This window comes from Gobio gobio (assembly GCF_949357685.1).
Source record: "Gobio gobio genome assembly, chromosome: 2".
Classification (NCBI taxonomy): Eukaryota; Metazoa; Chordata; class Actinopteri; order Cypriniformes; family Gobionidae; genus Gobio; species Gobio gobio.
Window position 1 is genome coordinate 26,470,233 of NC_137098.1, and position 23,193 is coordinate 26,493,425.

At 42.6% G+C, this 23,193-nt stretch overlaps 1 protein-coding gene across 1 annotated transcript in view; it reads left to right on the top strand.

Moving 5' to 3' along the window:
- Window positions 1–379: 379 nt before the first annotated feature.
- The window catches only part of LOC307143501 (uncharacterized protein), a 39,897-nt gene continuing 17,083 nt past the window's right edge, over window positions 380–23,193 (top strand). Inside the window, exons 1-3 of the mRNA XM_079845126.1 lie at window positions 380–1,921; window positions 12,784–13,224; window positions 13,283–13,346. Coding sequence (XP_079701252.1) covers window positions 967–1,921; window positions 12,784–13,224; window positions 13,283–13,346 — 1,460 coding nt within the window. The 5' untranslated portion in view covers window positions 380–966. The remainder of the gene's footprint in view (window positions 1,922–12,783; window positions 13,225–13,282; window positions 13,347–23,193) is intronic.

Sequence of the window (23,193 nt, forward strand, 5' to 3'; positions counted from 1 at the left end):
CCAGAGAAATCACAAAAGTTGCATTATTTCTGGTTGCACGGCTCACGCCGTATGTGTTTCAAATGCAGTAAATGTGCCCACTTTTCTGTGTTCACCCCTGCACATAAGCACTATAAGCCCCGTGTCTCTCACTCACATAAAGCGGCCACCGGCCGCTCGAGTGCTAGAGTTAGGTCACGTGTCCGCTTGTTTGCGTCCACGCCTAGCCACCACACGCGCTGTCACACAGCCGCTCTTAACCGGTCATGTTCCACGCGTAAGAGTTGTGCCCGCTCAAACGCGCTCACACATTTTCGCGAACATTATGCCTCAGGTGCCACGCGCCGCGCCACACACCATTTGTTCACAGCACAGAGAGCGCGCTCGCCCCTCCTATACAGGCCGTCAAACCCGCGAAGCGCGGCGTTTCGAGCCCGGAGGCCGTTCTATCCCGTGTGGCACACGCGAGAGCGTGGGAAGCCATTCCAGGTGTATCAGAATGGGTGCTGAGAACAGTGAAGCACGGCTGCACTCTGCAGTTCGCTCGCCGCCCTCCGCGCTTCTGTACGCGTATGGAGACGAGAGTGAGCGAGGAAGTAGCACATCTACTTCGAGCGGAGATAGCCACGCTGCTGTGCAAAGGGGCTATAGAACCGGTTCCCCATTCTATGAGCGAGTCAGGCTTTTACAGCCGGTATTTTCTCGTGCCAAAAAGGGATGGGTCGCTCAGACCGATTCTGGATCTGAGGCGTCTGAACAAAGCTCTTATGAGAAGATCGTTCAAGATGCTCACGACCAAGCAGATCCTCGCGCATATTCGCCCGAGAGACTGGCTAATTTCCCTAGATTTGAAAGATGCATATTTTCAAATCAAGATAACGCCGCGTCACAGGCCATTCTTACGATTCGCCTTCGACGGCCAGGCTTATCAATACACCGTCCTTCCGTTTCGGCCTGTCACTAGCACCCCGTACATTTACGAAGTGCATGGACGCGGCCCTCGCTCCCCTGAGAAATCGAGGGATGCGAATATTGAACTACCTGGACGATTGGCTCATCCTGGCGCAGTCAGAGGCCGAGCTCCTCGCCCACAGGGCAATGCTGCTCAGCCATCTGGACAGCCTGGGGCTCACGGTCAATTGGACCAAGAGCTCATTAGTGCCCACGCAATCAACCTCATTTCTGGGTTTGAATCTGGACACTGTGGCAATGTCAGCCCGCCTGTCCCCCCAACGCGCGCGCCAAGTTCGGCGCATGGCTGCGTACTTCCGGCCGGGCAAAATCGCACCTCTCAAGCTTTTTCAGAGGATGCTGGGACGTATGGCCTCAGCTGCAGCTGTGCTCCAGCTGGGCTTAATGCGCATGCGCCCGCTGCAATTCTGGTTAAACGCTCGAGTGCCTCACAGAGCCTGGGCGTCCGGAGGCTTCAGGATCAGAGTGACTCAGGGCTGCGTTTCAGCCCTAGAGCCCTGGTTAGTAGCCGACTGGTACCAGCGGGGAGTGACAATGGGAGCCATCTCTCACCGCAAAGTCATCTCGACGGACGCCTCCACCTCGGGTTGGGGCGCCGTTTTCGAGGGCAGAGCGGCCTCGGGCCTCTGGTCGAGCGGAGAAAAACTCCTACACACAAACTGTTTGGAGATGATAGCGGTAGAGAACGCGCTCAAGCAGTTTCTCCCGTTTATACGAGGACACCACGTGTTGGTCCGGTCGGACAATACCACGGTGGTGTCCTACGTGAACCGGCAGGGCGGTGTCAGGTCCAGGTGTCTGGGCAATCTGACGGAACGCCTGCTCGTGTGGGCACACAGCTCGCTGCGCTCGCTGAGAGCTGCGCACGTACCGGGCCACCTCAATGTGGGCCCGGACAAGCTGTCCAGGGGCCTCATTCTCCCAGGAGAATGGTCCCTGCACCCTCAGACAGTCCAGCTGGTATGGCGCTGTAGCAATTATGGACGCAGACATATAGATGAGTTAATCTTCCAATGATTCGATCAAATTAACATCCTTTATTAACAGCACAATTCAGCTCCAGGAAATCGATCATCATCACGAGGGAGATGGGGGCTTGATTCTGCCCCTGAGCTACTAGTTCTGACTTCCTATGGACTCGCCACCAAACTCAGTTAAAAGAGGACAAGGGGCTCGTGGTTGTCACAAGACAAAGAAACAACCAGACCTCTGTCTTTGCAATGACCGGTAAATGAACTCCACGACACAGCTAAAACTCCAAGCAAGCTCACAGAAACTGTCACATTTGAAGTACATCAAATCACGGATTATTGGACTTTTTCATTTCAAATAGCCTTCGACATAGCTTGTTAGTGTGTTTACAACTAATACACGTTAGTTAGACTATTGGGCATGTATATTACTCACAATTCATGCAATTATGTAACTATTGAATGAGTGGATGAAAAAGCATTGTGTTTGATACCGGTGTGTTCGTATGGGTATAATCCAACAGATGAGCTGAATGAAATCTTTATAGAATTGATCATGTCCTTATAGTAAGAAATTAGGTCTAAATTTACTCTCTGCTTAAGAGCAGGAAACTAAATTCTATAGATAACCCAATTTTGTGGGAGGGGTGGAGACACAGTCACCCCTGAAGCCTAATTGGCCAGAACCCATCCAGGGGATGGGCAAATGTTTGAGTTTAATCTCAGAACACGAACGAAAAGTTCTGTCTACAGTTCTGTCTACAGTTCTGTCTACAGTTCAGACCAGAAGCAGTGCAGAGTTCAGCTCAAGTTCGGTTCCAGTTCGGTTCGAGCTGGTTCGCGGCCTGTTCGCAGTTCAGAGATGATCTAAGTCCTAGCAGTTTGACCAGAGTGAGTTCTGAACGGAGCTCCCAGGAGACGGTCTGACTATCGTGACAGACCAACATCAGAGAAAATGGGTTAACAACGATTTCATTCAGGCCATCTGCTTTTCTCTCACTTTCCTTTCTTTTACTTAAAGTTTATTTTATTTCCGTTAAGTCTCGGGTTCTGTTAAGTTTCGCCGCAAAAGTCTCTCAACAACGAGTTTCTAACAGCGCGCTCCAACTTCAAACAACGCCCACAAGACTTTCATCCAGCCGCCAACACGCCACGTGACTGGCTTCCCCAGACGTCGACCAGACCTTCAGCGAATCAAAGATCCGGGAAAATCCCTGTACAGCCAGAAAAAGGGAATCCCCCTTTGTCAGACGACACGCGAAACCCAAACGCAAGTAACGCCTTTTTGATTCCAAGCTGAACTGGTGCATTAGATCAAATGTAATAACCCTGCCTAAGAAACGATAGGAGGTTAAATTACTGATCAATGGTTTCTTCAGGTCATGTTTCATAAATGCATAGATTGCTTAGGATTTCATAATTTCTCTCTCTTAGAACTTATTCTTTCCTCACCTTCTTCCTTTCTGCAACGTGTGAATGTGCGAGCGTGTGTGTTTATGTTAGATATTAGTTTGATGTGTTAGATTAATCAATAAAGTTCCGTTTGTATTCAAAGATAACTGTTCTTGTGTTATGTGCTTATCAATTTAATGTCTTGAACTGCCGATCTAAGTTACCTGGCTGTTAAATAGTGTTTCACTATTGTTCGGATATTAATATCCGCTGCAGAGTTGATATTTACGGCCCGTTCAAATGAACGCTAGAAGAGTCATTTGCTCGGCTGTAAAATAGACTCTCAAAATTCCCTATGAATTCATTAAATTCATTCATTTGAGCTAAATATACATGTTTCCCTTTAACAGAGCCCCCTTTAAGTTCTTACATATCGGCGGACGAATAAGTTAAGGTGTAAACATTAATTCTGAATTATTTATAATATATAGTGTCATACGAGTCTTTCATTTTAATTCAGTTCCCCGTTGAGTTATTATTTTATCTGACTCATAGTCGCTACAGTATTTTGGTGGAGAACGCTGGGCAGTTTAACCTAAATTATAAGCATATAAATCGAGATTTTATCTTTGAATTACATTTTGAGAGACCAGACCGCTAGACGCGTCTGTGTGTGTGTGCGCGCGCTCGTGACGTAAGTGCGCGCACCTCTTTGAATGCTCTGAATGAATGCAAAACGCTGTGTAACCCAAGTCTGTCCCTGTTCTGAAACTGCATTAGAGTAATTTAAGATCTGAGATCTCACACTATACGATAAGGTAAGAATTAAGCGTGTTCCTTAATTTCTAGAATGCCTCGTTTATAGCCGAATTGATGTCATTGCGTGTTCCAGTGTCATTAAATAGCTAACATTATACGTATATCAGTCAGCCAGAGAACTGAACGAACTTAAACTGCATAAATTGAAATACCCTGCGAGGAATAATCTCCTCACAGCGCGGTCAGATCAATCGTGTTCCTTGATCGATGTATTAAAGCCTTATTTATAGCTATTAATTCAGTGCGTGTTCCACTGTAATTCGAAGAGCTATATCTTCCCTGTGCTATTGTTAAGCAGTTAAAGCTTGCCGGTGTGTATATCCATCTCGTAAAAACACTGCGTGTCCCAGTGTGATTTAAAGGAGAATGATTTGAACCCAAGTAAAGCTGACATTGAGAGAATCAACAGTAGAAGAAACCCTGTGGTTCTATTTGCACATAGATCCGCCGAGATCAATAGTGTTCTATTTACAGCGCAAAACTGTAACATTGAACTGTAACTGTAAAGTTTAATCTCACTCTTAACAAACTGAGTGAAAAGCATCACAGAGCAAAACCAGCTACGAGTGGTGTTCCTTATTTTGATTTTCATTTATGAAATGTGCCGACGTTTCACGTAATACACTCGATTGCACGTGCTAAACTTATGTGTAACTTTACAGGGTGAAAAGCGCTGACTTTTCTAGTTACTCCTAACTTTACCCTGTCTGCAATTCACATGTTTGCCGCTAGCGTTTGTTTGTCGCCATAGTCACGACTGCGGCACGGAAGTCAACCAGCGCTTCCGGATAAACTCAGCGCATGCGCAGTGCGTCGAAGCCATATTTGTAAACAAACCTTACGGTAGCTAACAGCTACAGGCTAAGCTAATCGAAGCAGTTGTTTACATTGAAGCCTAAATGCTAAAGCTTTAGCATTAGTTTTAGGTATCAACCGTATTAACATACGTGTAAATGCAGTGTCTGTTTGAGTCACTTTAAAGTGATTTAACCATTTAAACACCTCAACTTTATGTACACTGTTGGTATTTCTTACTTTTCTCTTATCTTTCTAATACATTACGTTATACTCTACTTTAAGGGAAATATTGGTTCACAATTGTTAGTTGCTTTACCTACATTTTACTTGAAGAGGAAAGATACTGGTTTGCAATTATTAATTGTTAAGTTTGAATTTAATGAAAGAAAAAATTCAAGATTCATTCCTCAAAGTCATGTAAAATGATTTTAAAGTTATTCTAACTATTCTGGAATTTACTCATTTTCAGAATTTCTCATTGAGACCCAATTACTTTAGGTATTCGTCTGGAACTTTAGAAGTTCAAGTGAACCACTAAATTGATATCTATTACCAAAACCTTTTGGACTCACACTTATTCATTATTTTTATTGCGTTATACCCTCCTTTATCCCCTCTTCCTATTGTAGCTATTCACTTAGCCACTCTATTTTATTTACTCATTTATCTCTTTATTTAACTTCCCTTTTTGTAACCTAGCTTGGGAGCAACACACCTGAGCCTCAATAGGAGACAGTGCCAGATTCCTACGAGTTTCAAAATAAATCAGAGACAATCCTCATTGACTAAATATTTATTTTGGGGGATTAGTTGACCATCAACTATCAACTTTATACTCGTAGTCAGACAAAGGCTTCAGAGCCATTTGTGGGGCCGGATCTCCTTGCTTTCCTCCCTTCTCCTCACGTCTTCCCTGTTCTGTCCTGCTCTATTCAATTTTATTCTTCATATTTATAGGGAACAAGCCTGGAAGAATCATTGATCATTTCTAAAAGAAAGAGAAAGATAATTCTTCCCAGAGAAACAAACCAGTAGGCATTTGATTGGTAATCAAACCCTCCTTTGTTCTCCATGCTTTCCCTGCATTTGTAAACGCAATTTAAAATTTTGACATATCTAAGTTCATTTAACAGAGACAAGTGTTGAGCCACCGTCGCCTTCAACGCATCCCTGCATAAGCGGTCCGCCTGTAAGGTGTGTGGCGTCAATCCTGTCAGACTAAGGAAAGAGGTATCAGCATTATTATTGTATTATTTTACTCTGTAACATAAACAATAATATTGTTTCTGTTTTGAAAAAAGATTTTCATTGATAGGAAGTAGTTATAGAAAAAAAAGAACTTTTTCTCCCAGTGAAAGTTATTTTTGTTTCTTTCAATTGAAATAGGTTTTTAACCTTTTCTCTCTTCCTCCCTTACTAAGCTGAGTGACATAGTCCTCGCATCACGATTTGGAAACAGCTTTTCATTGATAGAATTTTCTTTTTAGAAAAAAAAGAAATTCTCCAAGTGAAAAGAAAATTGTTTCAATCTATTGAGATTTGTTTTAACCCTTTTCTCTCTCTTTCCCTTACCTAGTTGAGTGACAAAGCCTTCACATCACTAGCCTACCTGTCTACACTGAGACCAACACATAGTCGTCACCACACGCCACTATTGGGGTTCGATCACTGAAACGACACTTAGCTGTTCCACCACACATAGGCTTATACCCCACACAGATCTGTGTCAGTCTCTTCTCCCAGAGTACCAACATGTCGCAGACGACAAACCCCACTGCCCAAGGGGAAGATGTGGGCGCCTGTCTCCGAGGCATTACAGACTGCCTCATACCAAAGACAATTGAACTGTTATTATTTTTAATAATAATCATGATTCTGAGAAGGTTCCTGACACATGATTCAAGCCAGAACAACAACCACATGGAACTAGCCAAGATCACCTGTTCCCTAAGCAACGCCTTCACAGCCCAGCTGAAACTAAGCGACAAGCACATCATCCACCTTCAAGAGGAGCTGACACGTGCCCAACACCACATAGACAAGCTGGAAGTGAAAGTCCAGGACGACTTCAAGCGTCAGACCACTGAGTTCCTGAGAGAGCTGATGCACACTCAACGCTGCACAGACCAGCTCAAGGCTAAAGCTCAAGACAAACTCAAAGTGCCTGACGAAGTGGAGCAAGAAACAAAGAAACCAGTTGACAAGCTCCAAGAAGCCCTTGCAGTCGCTGAACGCGACAAACAAGAGTCAAAGACTGCACATAAACACCTGTTAAACCAACTCCAGTCTGCTGAACATCAGCTAGAGAAAGCCAACGCTGATATTAAAGACCAGAACTCTAAAATCAATGCTCTGGAAGACCACCTTGAAAGGTACAGCACTGAGATGGACCATCTGATCCGACAGCGAGACGACGCCAACGACGAGCTCTACGCGGTCAGATATGAACTCAATCATGCTGTCAAACAGAGACCAGAGCCAAGTAGGGATAGAACTCCCTCAGCATCACTACTGCTGAGTAGAACACAGTCTTCCTTCCAAGAACTGCCATACAACGGAAGAAGTGAATGGCCGCAACCCAAAGCGTCACCGGCCTTCACCACAGAACTTGTCCCGGCCAACAAAAGAGAGCTCATCCAAGCAGACTCCGAACCTGCACAAAAGATGACCTTTGAAAACCTCGACAAGCTCGCTAAGAACATCACCCAGTTCAACCCAAACTCCACGGAGGGCCGCGACATCCAGGCCTACCTCCGAGATATTGACTTCTACCTAGAGGCAAGACCTCAGGTGACCGACCGAGACAGGTTATACCTCCTCAGAGCCACATCCAGTCATGAGGTACGGAGCTTTCTAGATCGGCAACCTGTTCACGTAAAGTACAACTACCAGCTACTACGTGAGACGCTGACCCAAGAATTTACAGGCCCTGAGTCTGAACACGGACTGTTAATCGCCTGGGAAACCAAACAAGGTCGACAAGAGACTCCCCAAGCCTACTACAGCCGTTTCCGACAAGCCTACTTTGGTGCATATAACGAACCTGAACTTGAAGAGGATTTGAACTTCAAAACCATCTTCCTGAGAAACCTGCACCCTGGAGTGAGTCGTCATCTAGGCATCATGGCCTGCCCAGACACGATGACAATCCAACAGCTGCGTGACCTGACACACAAGGCCTACATCAAACAAAAGATGGCCTCAAAGAAAGGTTTGAAAACATCCACAGTGTCAAACTCCGTCAGCCTAGACCCAAGCCTTGCACTGGACGACACCCAGTGGCATGACTACGCCACAGTCCATCTTAAAGAGTACAGAGAACGTGACTCCCATGACAGCTACCACACCAACCGCTGGGAAAAGCCATGGGACCAGCCTCGCTTCTCAAGAAACCCTAAAGATGACAAAGACCATCGTCATCCCACACATTCCAGAGCATCTAACGTGGGTAAACGACGACAAAACCCACCTCGGCACCACTCAGTCAAGCACAGCACTGAGTACGCCCAAGAACAAGACTCTCATGCCAATGCCAGATCCAAACAACCAGACGGCCGTGGGCACAAGCAAAGCAGCGACTCACAAGAAGTCATGCAGCTATTGAGAGAATCCCTCAAATGCCATGAAGAGGACAGGAAATGGGATGAGTCAGATTCTGATTGACACGCCTTCCAGGAAAGGGGGGACCAAAAACAGACTAGAACAGATCTGACCATACATCCACTAACGTTACATACACTACATAACTTACATACTCGCTAACATACAGAAGTTAACCACATCTGCCAGGGAAAACATTCAGCAAACATGTTCTTCCCACAGGTAGAAACTAGCTTCAGAAACTAGCTTAGCATGGACCCGGCTACACTCATCATAGGAAACATTGGTAGAAACATCTACCCAACAAGTAGAACACCTCTCATTAAGATAGGGTACACGACACCTTAGCTGCACGAGTAGTTGTAGGCAAGACCTAGAGACTCTCAACTGTTTTGTTTTGTTTCACCTCTTCCTTCCCTCTCCTTCTTCTTTTGTTAGGTAAAATGCCTGTCTACCCCATAAGGGTCAAGGTCACGATATAGGGATTGATGCACCACACCTAATATCGGCAGGCCACCTTTGAACCAATGTGAGCTAGAGAGCTCCATGATTAAGAGGTCACCTCATTTGTACCACAAATGATGTCACCACGTCATGAAGAAAGGTACAACGGTCTCAACCTAGTACGATTTAGAAGTGAAGAAAACAAACAAAACAAAAGTTAAACACAGAATTTGGTCAAAGAGTCACCGTACCGAACCAAATTAGAACAACACCAAAGTTAAACTACATTACGTCGACACGATAAACCGAGGAACGTTAAAACGTAAACTTCAAATTAACCTTCAGTTTAAAGTTTAAAACTGTTAGTACTCGAATAATCTAAGGCCCTGCACCAGTACAGTGGCCAATCATGGAGGTGTTGTCTTGTTGTTTGTTGTGTATTGTGTCTGCTTCTTCTCCTTGTGCTTCTACAGCGTTCGCCGATGTCTTCATCCCAACACATCGCCTAACGAAGGGGGGATATGTAGCAATTATGGACGCAGACATATAGATGAGTTAATCTTCCAATGATTCGATCAAATTAACATCCTTTTCAACAAAGCACAATTCAGCTCCAGGAAATCGATCATCATCACGAGGGAGATGGGGGCTTGATTCTGCCCCTGAGCTACTAGTTCTGACTTCCTATGGACTCGCCACCAAACTCAGTTAAAAGAGGACAAAGGGCTCGTGGTTGTCACAAGACAAAGAAACAACCAGACCTCTGTCTTTGCAATGACCGGTAAATGAACTCCACGACACAGCTAAAACTCCAAGCAAGCTCACAGAAACTGTCACATATGGAGTACATCAAATCACGGATTATTGGACTTTTTCATTTCAAATAGCCTTCGACGTAGCTTGTTAGTGTGTTTACAACTAATACACGTTAGTTAGACTATTGGGCATGTATATTACTCACAATTCATGCAATTATGTAACTATTGAATGAGTGGATGAAAAAGCATTGTGTTTGATACCGGTGTGTTCGTATGGGTATAATCCAACAGATGAGCTGAATGAAATCTTTATAGAATTGATCATGTCCTTATAGTAAGAAATTAGGTCTAAATTTACTCTCTGCTTAAGAGCAGGAAACTAAATTCTATAGATAACCCAATTTTGTGGGAGGGGTGGAGACACAGTCACCCCTGAAGCCTAATTGGCCAGAACCCATCCAGGGGATGGGCAAATGTTTGAGTTTAATCTCAGAACACGAACGAAAAGTTCTGTCTACAGTTCTGTCTACAGTTCTGTCTGCAGTTCAGACCAGAAGCAGTGCAGAGTTCAGCTCAAGTTCGGTTCCAGTTCGGTTCGAGCTGGTTCGCGGCCTGTTCGCAGTTCAGAGATGATCTAAGTCCTAGCAGTTTGACCAGAGTGAGTTCTGAACGGAGCTCCCAGGAGACGGTCTGACTATCGTGACAGACCAACATCAGAGAAAATGGGTTAACAACGATTTCATTCAGGCCATCTGCTTTTCTCTCACTTTCCTTTCTTTTACTTAAGGCGAGACACTACAGGTGAATAGGGATTTTTTTTTAATTACAAGATATCACTGTGAAACTTCTCCAGTTTATTACTGGCATAAACATAAGAAAAAAATGTATTACAAGTTTTGTGTAAATTAATGTTTTAATATGCAAATGAGGCCTTATATACTTAAATATACGCTCATTTGCATACTTTTCCAAAAACAAAATCTGGAAATTGGAAAGGACCATGTTTAAAATTCTTGGTTCTATTTGTTGACATGTTAGATGAGAGGGCTTTTACAGAGGGGATTCTGGATATCTTATTTTGTGCTTTAGTAAATTAGAGAATACTGACAATAGCCTTAAAAAATCAATTTTCGCCATGTTTTTTGGAGTTAAAGGACCTATAACTCAGGATAGGAATGATATATCAACAAATCCCTCTGTAAAAGCCTTCAGAATATAGTTCAGCATAAGACTGCTAAAGTTGGTACTTGTAGGTGCTCTTGAAGTGGATATATCTGACTCTGAGTGTGAGAAAAAACTAATTCTGAGAAAACGGCCTTTAAAGTTTTATACTGTATAACTGCATACATTTCTATAAAACCCCCAACCTACAAACAAAATATATATTCAGTTAATTAATATCAGTAGTGTATAATATTTAAAACACGTGGAAATTGATAAATGAATAAATTATTAATAGCAATAGCTATTAGAGAACTACCTTAAGAGAACTACCTTAACAAACACCAGTCACAAAAACTGCAGACGAACTGTCCCTGTTTGTTGCATATGTCCATCTATAACTATTTGAATCTAATTCTGACGGGGTTTCGTCGTCTAATCTGTTGTTGTTTACTTTCTTTTTACTTGCTCTTGCTACTTGGTCTTTTCTGTGAGCGTTTATGAGCCGATTTCAGCGTTGTCTGCACTTTCTCTCAAGCAGAGAATACACAAGCAAGCGGCAGCGCGTGAGAAATTCACATCGACCAATCAGATGTGGTGTTCGGCTGCAAACTTTCGCGGTTGGTTAGTTCTACAAAGGAAATATCCATATTTGGATTAGACAGTGCTGTGTGTGAGACTGCGAGCTTTATAATGAGACCAAGCATGACATGTTTCTGTGAATGGAGACGGCACGAGAGATCGCGCTAGAATAACTTCTGATGATTTCGGGTAGAAATCTAAAGGCGCACGGTGACAAAATATAATGAAATAACCAACTTAATGTGTAATGTTGACATTTTTTTTATTTTGACATGAAAGCTTACATGTTAAGGGAGCAAACTGGCCCAAAATCTAAAAATTGACCACTGCATGAAAAAACGATGTTTTCACCTGCCGTGTCTCGCCTTAAAGTTTATTTTATTTCCGTTAAGTCTCGGGTTCTGTTAAGTTTCGCCGCAAAAGTCTCTCAACAACGAGTTTCTAACAGCGCGCTCCAACTTCAAACAACGCCCACAAGACTTTCATCCAGCCGCCAACACGCCACGTGACTGGCTTCCCCAGACGTCGACCAGACCTTCAGCGAATCAAAGATCCGGGAAAATCCCTGTACAGCCAGAAAAAGGGAATCCCCCTTTGTCAGACGACACGCGAAACCCAAACGCAAGTAACGCCTTTTTGATTCCAAGCTGAACTGGTGCATTAGATCAAATGTAATAACCCTGCCTAAGAAACGATAGGAGGTTAAATTACTGATCAATGGTTTCTTCAGGTCATGTTTCATAAATGCATAGATTGCTTAGGATTTCATAATTTCTCTCTCTTAGAACTTATTCTTTCCTCACCTTCTTCCTTTCTGCAATGTGTGAATGTGCGAGCGTGTGTGTTTATGTTAGATATTAGTTTGATGTGTTAGATTAATCAATAAAGTTCCATTTGTATTCAAAGATAACTGTTCTTGTGTTATGTGCTTATCAATTTAATGTCTTGAACTGCCGATCTAAGTTACCTGGCTGTTAAATAGTGTTTCACTATTGTTCGGATATTAATATCCGCTGCAGAGTTGATATTTACGGCCCGTTCAAATGAACGCTAGAAGAGTCATTTGCTCGGCTGTAAAATAGACTCTCAAAATTCCCTATGAATTCATTAAATTCATTCATTTGAGCTAAATATACATGTTTCCCTTTAACAGAGCCCCCTTTAAGTTCTTACATATCGGCGGACGAATAAGTTAAGGTGTAAACATTAATTCTGAATTATTTATAATATATAGTGTCATCCGAGTCTTTCATTTTAATTCAGTTCCCCGTTGAGTTATTATTTTATCTGACTCATAGTCGCTACAGCGCCTATTCGGCAGAGCGGAGCTCGACCTCTTTGCAACAAAAGAGAACGCCCGCTGCCCGACGTTTCTGTCCAAAAGCGAGGACGCGCTGTCCCAACCTTGGCCCAGCCTCCCGCTGTATGCTTTCCCGCCGATTTCCCTATTGACCCAGGTCATAGCGAAAATCAGGGAGACGCGCCGCCCGGTGCTCCTTATAGCGCCGCGCTGGGAGAACCAGATTTGGTACCCAGAGCTGATGAAGCTGTCGCACTCACCCCCCTGGCCAGTTCCGCTGAGAGCAGACCTCCTCTCTCAAGCAGGAGGGTCAGTTTGGCATCCCCATCCAGAGCGATGGTCTCTGCATGTATGGGTGACCAACGGATACCCGTTGACCTGCCCGAAGGGGTTATGAACACGATTTCACATCTAGAGCCCCCTCGACGAGGCGGTTATATAGTTCTAAGTGGTCAGTGTTCACTGAGTGGTGTGTTCACAGTGTTCACTGAGAGGCGGTTATATAGTTCTAAGTGGTCAGTGTTCACTGAGTGGTGTGCTTCCAAGGGTGTGGATCCACAGCAATGTGGGGTCCAGCGGGTCCTCTCCTTCCTCCAGGAGCTGTTGGAACTGGGCAGGTCCCCTTCCACGCTCAAAGTGTATGTAGCGGCTATAGCAGCGTTCGCTCAGACGACGCTAGGTAGCACGCTAGGAAGGAACGAGCTCATCATCCGTTTCCTCAGAGGAGCCAGACGGATGAATCCCCCGCGGCCCCCATCGGTTCCTATATGGGATCTGGCCTTGGTCCTAGAGGCCATGAAGGCTCATCCTTTCGAACCGCTCGAGACTGTGGAACCAAGGTTCCTTTCGCTAAAAACCGCGTTCCTGATAGCTCTGGCTTCTGTAAAACGCGTGGGGGATCTACACACGCTCTCAGTGAGCCCGACGTGTATGGAATTCGGCCCCAATGACTCCAAGGTCATTCTTGGGATACATATGCTGTACGCGAGGCGTGCACGGCGTTGACAATGTGTTCCCGATGCGTAAGGAAACTTACGCAATACGAGAGAACCTCTCGTAAGAGAACGATACTCGGTTACTTAACGTAACCTCGGTTCTCTCTAGAAGAGGGAACGAGTATTGCGTTCCTTGCCGTGCGCCCCGCGGGCTTTTACGCTTCAGAACTACGAAAACCGAATATGCAGCCCGTGAGCCCCACTCATATACACGTGGCCACGCCCCACCTGTAGGCAAATGGTCGCCACGTCACGCGGGCTCACCGATAGGCTGCTGCAGTTGCCAGCAGAGCAGCCAATAGCACGCTGGTATAGCCTGCTATGGTCTGCCAGGCTGCCGCACTGCATTGACAATGTTACAAAATTAAGGATAATTTTGGGTTTTTCAGAAATCTCGAAGAAAGAATACTTTCCCGATGCGTAAGGAAACTTACGCAATACTCGTTCCCTCTTCTAGAGAGAACCGAGGTTACGTTAAGTAACCGAGTATCGTTTTCACGGCGATGCCATAGAAAAACCATTTTTGGTTCCCTCCCTGAAGAACCATTTTGTGAAAGGTTCTTTAAAGAACCATTTTTTTCTAACCATTTTATAGTCTAAATAACATTTCTACACTATAAAGAACCTTTTGTGCAATGTAAGGGTTTTTTGGATATTAACGGTTCTTCATGGAACCATACACCCCGCCAAAGAACCTTTATTTTTAAGAGTGTAGGTATTTATTTGATACAGTGTCTAAATTAACAAGAAATAAAGTTCTGATGTTTCCAAACAGCACAGCAGTAACGACTTTATGAACTTCTTTACATGCAAGATTGACAATATTAGGCAGAGAATTATAACTATATGCAGCCGTCGACTACAGTATCGCAACATTGCATTGTAGTGCCACTGTCACTAAGGAAAAATTCCACTCATTCACTGCTATAGGAGAGGAAGAATTGTCTAAGCTCTTTAAATCATCTAAATCAACAACATGTATGCTCGACCCTATACCGACTAAGCTACTGAAAGAGATGCTTCCAGAGGTCATAGATCCTCTTCTTAATATCATTAATTCATCTTTGTCATTAGGATTATGTACCGAAAACCTTTAAGCTGGCTATTATTAAACCTTATTAAAAAACACAACTTGAACTCAAAAATACTAGAAAATGCAGTTTCCTCACAACTATGTTCCTTCTTAGAAAGAAATGATATCTGCGAGGATTTCCAGTCAGGATTTAGACTGTATCATAGTACTGAGACTGCTCTCATTAGTTACAAATGATTTGCTCTTAACATCCTATCGTGGTTGTATCTCTCTATTAGTGTTATTGGATCTTAGTGCTGCATTTGATACTATCGACCACAACATTCTTTTGAATAGACTTGAAAATTATGTTGGCATTAGTGGAATTGCATGGTTTAAATCATATTTATCTGACCGTCATCAGTTTGTAGCAGTAAATGAAGAGATGTCAAACCAATCTCAAGTTCAGTATGGAGTACTGCAAGGCTCAGTGCTAGGACCGTTGCTTTTCACCCTGTACATGCTTGGGAGATATTATTAGGAAGCATGCCATTCGTTTTCACTGTTAAGCTGATGATACTCAGCTCTATATTTCTTTGCACCCTGACGAAATTTACCAATTCACAAGATTAATGGAATGCAAAAATTAGATGACTAGTAATTTCCTACTACTTAATTCTGAAAAAACAGATATTCTAATTATTGGACCAAAAACCTCCACAAGTAGTAACCTAGAATACTCTCAGTGATATGTTCTGGGTCCTCGCAACGTCAACAGCAACCTTATCAAATGTTTACAAAACAAGCGGGAACCCAGTGTGCCTGTCTCTTTCTCTATTTCTGTTCTGTTACGTGATAGAAAGTTGCTGCTCTTTTTAAAGATGTCTATCAATGTAAGCAAGTATCATTTGGTGACTATTTGTCTCTAGAATATCTGGGCATTGTGCTAAAAGTTGCTCCACGCATCCTGCTTATCATTATTTACAGGCCTCCAAAATATTGTCCAGCCTTTATTGATGACTTTACAGAGCTGTTATCAGCAATCACATCTGAGTATGACTGTTTTGTTATTGCTGGGGATTTTAACATTCACATTGACAATGCTGAATCCAGTACAACAAAAGATCTCATGACTGTTCTTAACACTTTTGATTTGACACAACATGTACACGGACCCACACATGATTGTGGACACACTCTAGATTTACTTATCAGTAAGGGTCTAAACATTTCATCGATAGTTATTAAGGATGTGGCACTGTCTGATCATTTCTGTATTTTCTATACTCTTTTTGCTACTGTAGAGAGACTAACAAACCCTCCGAGTCACATTCCCAATGAAATGCTATCAGACAGCAAATGTAGTGAGTTTGCTTTCTTCTTCTCCGAGAAAATCAATTATATCAGAAATGCGATCAGCACATCCTTGAGTTGCTCTGGGGTGAGTCAGATCAGACCACAAACTCAGAAAGTTACCATGACTGATTTCGAAGCAATTGATGGTAAAATTTTAGAAGAAACGGTACAGCACCTTAAAACATCAACCTGCGCCTTTGACACACTCCCCACTTCTTTTTTCAAAAGTGTGTTTAACTGTTTAGAAGCAGATCTCCTAGAAGTGGTAAACGCCTCACTTCTTTCTGGGACTTTTCCAAACTCACGCAGTAGTTAAGCCTCTCCTGAAAAAGAGAAATCTGGATAACTCCAGATTGTGAGATGGTGGTCCAGTGGGTTAAACCATGGAACTGATACGCAGAAGGTTGCTGGTTTGATCCCAGCGGTCACCACCAGTGTGTCCTTGAGCAAGGCACTTTACTCCATGTTGCTTCAGGGGGATTGTCCCTGTAATAAGGGCACTGTAAGTCGCTTTGGATAAAAGCGTCTGCCAAATGCATAAATGTAAATGTAACTCCATACTGGAGTTAAACAAAGACAAAACTGAAATCACTACATTTGGAAACAAAGATGAAATTCTCAAGGTGAACGCATATCTTGAGGCTAAAGGTCTAAAATAAAAAAATCAAGTCAGGAATCTTGGTGTGATTTTGGAGTCAGACCTGGGTTTCAGTAGTCATGTCAAAGCAATAACTAAATCAGCTTACTATCATCTGAAAAATATTGCAAGAATTAGATGCTTTGTTTCCAGGCAAGACTTAGGGCGTTTTCACACCTGAAAGTCCGCACCAAGGTCCGAACCGAAGTTCATGTTTGGATACTTTTTATATATTCGGTTAGTTTTGGTTTGGTTTCACATTGCAATTATGTGAGCGGATTAAAGAACTTTACATGACGCACTTGCGTCCACTCGTCATCATCTATGTGGGCGACATCTGGACATTGATTGGTTTGTAAACAGACGTGCGTCTGACGTCAGCGTCTTTGACAAGAATGAATGAACGGACGCATATCGTTGCCACTATTGAACAGTGCGCATTGCTTGACTATTTTTTATTCGTTACGTTTAAAAGTGGACATTTCAAGCTTTATATACACATATTTCTCATGTTTGTGAGGCAAGTAGCCTGCTGAGTTTCGGTTTATTTGAGACCAGTTCATGTGTAAAGCATGTGATCGCTCCCGTCTGCTATAGACTATTTGTTTCTTATTTATTAAATCCAGGCAATTATCTGATTAAACGTTGATTACAATTAAGATACAATTTATACAAAACGAAATTCCCATTAAAGAAATGCTTTCTAAGCAAAATCATACAAAATTTCGTTCAAAATTATTTCTGACTTTCTGTCTTCTGACATATTGCGCATATTTTCACTTTTCATAATCAATGTAGCCTAGATTGAATTTAAAAATAACTTTATAATATTTAAACATAAACAGGAACTTCCTGTAAATGGTCTGAAAGTCCGAACCATACAGAAAATGCTTTCACACTAGAAACGAACCAAACCTTTGTTCAGTTTGATCCGGACCGAGACTACCTCTTTTCGTCGGACCAAATTTCGTCTGTTTGGTCCGGACCGTGGTACGGGGAAGGTTTCACTCCTGCAATTTTGATTCGGACCAAACTGAAAAGTCTGAAAATCCGGACCAAACAAGGTAGGTGTGAAAACGCCCTTAGAGAAACTCGTTCATGCTTTTATCACCAGCAGGTTGGACTATTGTAATGATCTTCTCACTGGCCTTCCCAAAAAGACCATTAGACAGCTGCAGCTCATACAGAACGCTGCTGACAGGATTCTGAGCAGAACCAGAAAATATGACCATATCACACCAGTCCTCAGGTCTTTACACTGGCTTCCAGTTACATTTAGGATCGATTTTAAAGTACTACTACTTGTATATAAATCACTCAATGATCTAGGACCTAAATGCATTGCAGATATGCTGATAAAGTACAAACCCAACAGATCACTCAGATCATCAGGATCAAGTCAATTAGAAATACCAAGGGTTCACTCAAAGCAAGGAGAGTCTGCTTTTAGCTATTATGCCAGCCGTAGCTGGAACCAGCTTCCTGAACAGATCAGATGTGCTCCAACAGTAGCCACTTTCAAATCCAGACTAAAAACACATCTGTTTAGCTGTGCATTTACTGAATGAGCACTGTGCCACTGTACGTCCGACTGATTGCACCTTTTCTTATGCATTTACTGAATGAGCTCTGTGCTTTGTCCGAACTGCTTACACTTTAATTATGTGTTTCAATTTAACCCGGTTTTTATTTTTAATTTTATTTTTAATTACACTTTTTATCTTTTTATTTTTAATTTTTTAAATTTTGTTAAGGCTGATTGGGTGGAAGAGGTTGAGAGACGGGTGAGCGATAAATCGAAATCCCTCCGGTGCGAGGACTTGGTAGTAAGTGGAAGGACAGATCCGCTCTGATGGTCGAACAAAGTAGAGATAGCCCTGGTGTTCCTGTCCAGGAAGATTTGTCTGTAAGGGTAATGTTTAAATGCACAGTTTCCTAACAAATATTTTTTGAGTACTCCCTCCGGTGCGAGGAAGACCCGTTTAGATCTGCTCTGACGGGTAAAACATCTAGAGAACGCCCTCAAGTTAGGCCAAGAAGATTTGTCAGTAAGGGTACAGTCTAAACGCACAGTTACCTGACAAATATTTTTAAAGTAAACCTGACTCTCCATTTTCTTCCACCCTAGATAGGGGAATTCATCTTTATTTTTTTTCCCTTTTAATTTCTATTATAACTGTTATACTATATATATTTTTATTTTATTCACTTATGAATATGTTAACTTAATTTCTGTGTAAAGCACTTTGAATTGGCACTGTGTATGAAATGTGCTATACAAATAAACTCGCCTTGGATCCTTTAAATTTTAATTAAAAAAAAAAACTAATTGGAGTAGAAATCCAGCGTATAGCGTTAGTTCTGGCAGGGCACGTTAGTCAAGCTTGCTTCAGCTGACTGTCAGCTGATCACGTCTACCTATAGGGATACTATGCCTTTCACAGCATGCATATAAAAGCTCCTTCAGTATCATCAGCTGCTATCGCATTCTTCGGAGCTAATTATCATGCCGAATTTGGAGGGTAACAGCCTAAACATCGCATCTCACTAGGAATTCGTTTCCCACATGGATTTCACCTCAGTTTCATTCCAGTTTGCGAACTTGAACGCGGTTTGCTGCATCGATTGTAACGTAAACAGCTGATCTAGAAGTGACTGAGTTGGCATTGCTGCTTTGTTGACATGGCCTCGCTGAAGTTTACTAATGTAACTGACCAAGAACAATTCTGAGGAGATCTACACTCACCTGTATGAAGGATATCAAGAGAAGATCAAACACCCACGTAATCATCCCTGAATGTCTTCACGAAGCAAAGCTAAGTTCTTTTTAATGCTTGCTAAAAGCTATCAAGTTATATAAAGGTTTTTAAGTTTCTAGTCATTTTCAGTAAATGCTTTTTCAGCTAGGCTATGTGATCATTTTGGCAAATGTGCGCAATCTGTTGCCATGCTGGCAACTTGCTTGTCTATGCAACATGCTATGACTTAATTAAACCTAAGTCAGGTGCTTTGGTTTGTTTTTTTCGCTTTACTGCACATATCCAAGCAGCTCGCGGTGCTACACAGGAAAACGGTTCATGGTGCAAACTGAATCATTCTGCTGTGGTGCAGCTATTAAAAGATAATAGTAATCAGTCATTGTCAGTGAGTCAGCTCAGCATTTATTCTGATTATGTTATCTGCTTGTTCCTTCCTAAAGTATAGGTGATTGGAAACCTGTTCTTCAAAGCTAGTGCTATTGGAAACACGCTGTTCTTAAAGCTGTAGTACTACTTTTCACAGACTGTGCTGATAATATCGTAAGTCCTGCAAGTTTATATATATATATATATATATTTCTCTAATTCACCACTATTAAAATGTAGTGTTATTAGAAACACGCTTGTTCTTAAAGCTACATAGTTGCATTGAAGCAGGTTTGTAATGTTTTATAGTTTGCTATTGGAGCAGAGTGTTAACTCTAGTTCTATTGGAACACGCTGTTCTTTAAGTTAGTTGCATTTGAAACATGCTAATTCTAAGGGCTGTCTGGTTACTATTGAACATGCTGGTCTTAAGTTATAGTTGCAATTGGAAACACAATCATATTGCACATGCTATGTAATGTTAGCAACATGCTTGTGGCTTTAACTTATCCAGAGTATCAATGTGTTGTCCTTAAGGGTTTTAATTTTCAAATATGTACTAAATATTTGTTGATGTATATCTTCAGGCAGAAAATGGGAGTTAATAATTACTTTTCATTTAAAGGAAATCGTTTATAGAACCACTTATTAAGCTTGTTTGAGATGCGCCTCGCCTCGCCTGAAATTCAGCCGAGACTAGGCGGCTGCAGTGAGGGGAGGAGTGAAAAAAGTGCAGGCAAGCCGGACAGTTCTCTCTTCTCGTAGTGGATCAGAACCTGCGAGATCAAAGGCGGATATCGCGGGATTCACACTCGTGCGCTTTGTTGCTGATAAACTGGATGTAATTTACGTTCTGTTACTTTTATATGAAAATAAATATTATGAACAAGACACCCAAAGTTTTTGCTATTTATTTCCATACGAAAGACGTGTTTATCAATAATTTTTACTTTAATTAGGCCTACATACATGTTTTTATATATATATTTTGTTATAAATATGACAACAATCACATAACCGACAGAGAGATCGCCTTTGTTAGAGAGTTTGGGAATATTCACACATAAAAACATGATATCAGAGTTTTAAAATCAAACATTTAAAAAAAGAACCATACATCACGGTTGTTTAAACCAATAAGCATTAACCTGTGTCGTCGGCAAGTCGTTTCCCATCATGCTTTTGCTCCGCGCAGTCGGTGGAGAGCAACTGCGCTCGACTGCAAAATCCGACACATCCGCCTTTCGCTCGCGAGAGTTTTTTTACATACGTCGGCATGACATCAGAGCAAGGCGGACCGCCCTCGGACACTTTTCTAACCGGAATGCATCTCGCGCTGATCACCGGTGATCGGTTCTGCGCAGATTTCGCTCATCTCAAACAAGCCTATTCTTATCATGTGATGTCACTGCCTGTTAAGTCACTTCCTGTTAGCCCTTCCTGCATGAAACTGACATGGTGTGCTCTTGTCATCAATCCATTCGCATCCGCTACAAAGCATCATAGAGGTAATGCCGTAAGTTAACTTGTATGACTTTTGATGTGTTAAAGGTTGTATCATGTGATGTCACTGCCTGTTAAGTCACTTCCTGTTAGCCCTTCCTGCATGAAACTGACATGGTGTGCTCTTGTCATCAATCCATTCGCATCCGCTACAAAGCATCATAGAGGTAATGCCGTAAGTTAACTTGTATGACTTTTGATGTGTTAAAGGTTGTATATCAGGAAGTATTTTGTGAAAAGGATGATGTTTGATGAATTTGTTTACTATTGTGTATAGCAATGCTAATAGCTATTATAACTGGGAACAGCAGTGTGTACATGTTAGCCATTCAATGCAATGTTATTCAAGAAATGGACACTGATTACTGTTGTATTGTTTTATTACAGTTTTCACCGTTATACGCTTATGAGGAATTGTGACAGTAAATGATCAAGCTTACTACGACTCTGTCTTCATTTGCAACAGTTTAACTTGGTGTTTAGTCAGAGTTTCAACACACTGCACGAGAACACTACAGTGAAAAGGCACCATTTGATGTTCTGAAGCGGTCAAGATGGCAACGAGCAGCAAGTCGTCTGGGCGCAGCAGTAGTAGTGGCAAGTCATCCTCGTCAACGGCGAGTGCAGCCCATGCACGGGCCAGAGCTGAAGCTGCCAAAGTGAGAGCGTCATATGCCAGCCAAGAGGCTAAACTGAAAATGGAAAAGGCTGCTAAAGAAGCTGAAAGGATCAAAAGAGATGCCCAGAATCAGCTGGAAACCGTAAGAATAGACACTGAGCTGGAAATGTTAACGTTACATCGAGAGGCTGATGCGGCTGTGGCGGAGGCACAAGTGCTGGAAGATGAGCTGGCAATGCATGCTGCAGTGGAAAGAAGAGGATCTGAATCAGCAAAAGTTAAAATTGAACATACCAGTGAATTTGTCAATTCTCAAATCAACTTTCGGGGTCATTCTCCCTCTCCACACTTACCAGCCTTACCTGTTGATCCTCCATTCCATGCTGACTCCCATAACAGCTTCGTAACATGGTGTCCGTCGGTGAGAGACATGTCACAATTACAGTCTATTAACAAGAAGCCGAAGTCTGAGAAAGCGGATAGTTTTCACTTACCTACACCAAACCTACCTGGTCCGTCTGTAGGTGCAGTGAAGTCTGAAGTCAGAAGAACAAGCCCCATCATGAACGTTCATGCTAAGTCATATGTTCCACAATATAAACCTCCAGCTAACACGCCACCTCAGGTAGAGCCTTTGGCACAGTATTTAGCACGACGAGACCTTGTCAATTCAGGACTGTACCAGTTTGATGATAAACCAGAGAATTATCGGTCATGGTATTCCTCATTCACCAGTGCAGCTCATGAAGTTCACCTCACAGCAACCCAAGAACTGGACCTCATGACTAAATGGCTGGGAAAGGAATCTGGTGAACAGGTGAAACGCATTCGCTCAGTGCATGTCAGCAACCCCAATTTGGCTGTATACAAAGCATGGGAGAGACTACATGAGTGCTATGCTGCACCAGAAATCATTGAAAAGTCACTGTTTCAACGGTTAGACAGCTTTCCTAGGATTTCAGCTAAAGACCACACCAAATTACGTGGACTTGGGGATTTGCTTAGGGAAATCCAAGGTGCTAAAGAAGATGGTTATCTTACAGGTCTGTCGTATCTCGACACGTCACGTGGAATTGGACCAATCGTAGACAAGCTTCCATATGGGCTTCAGGACAAGGGGGTGACTTCTGGGTCATGGTATAAAGAAGAGAATTCTGGTCACTTTCCTCC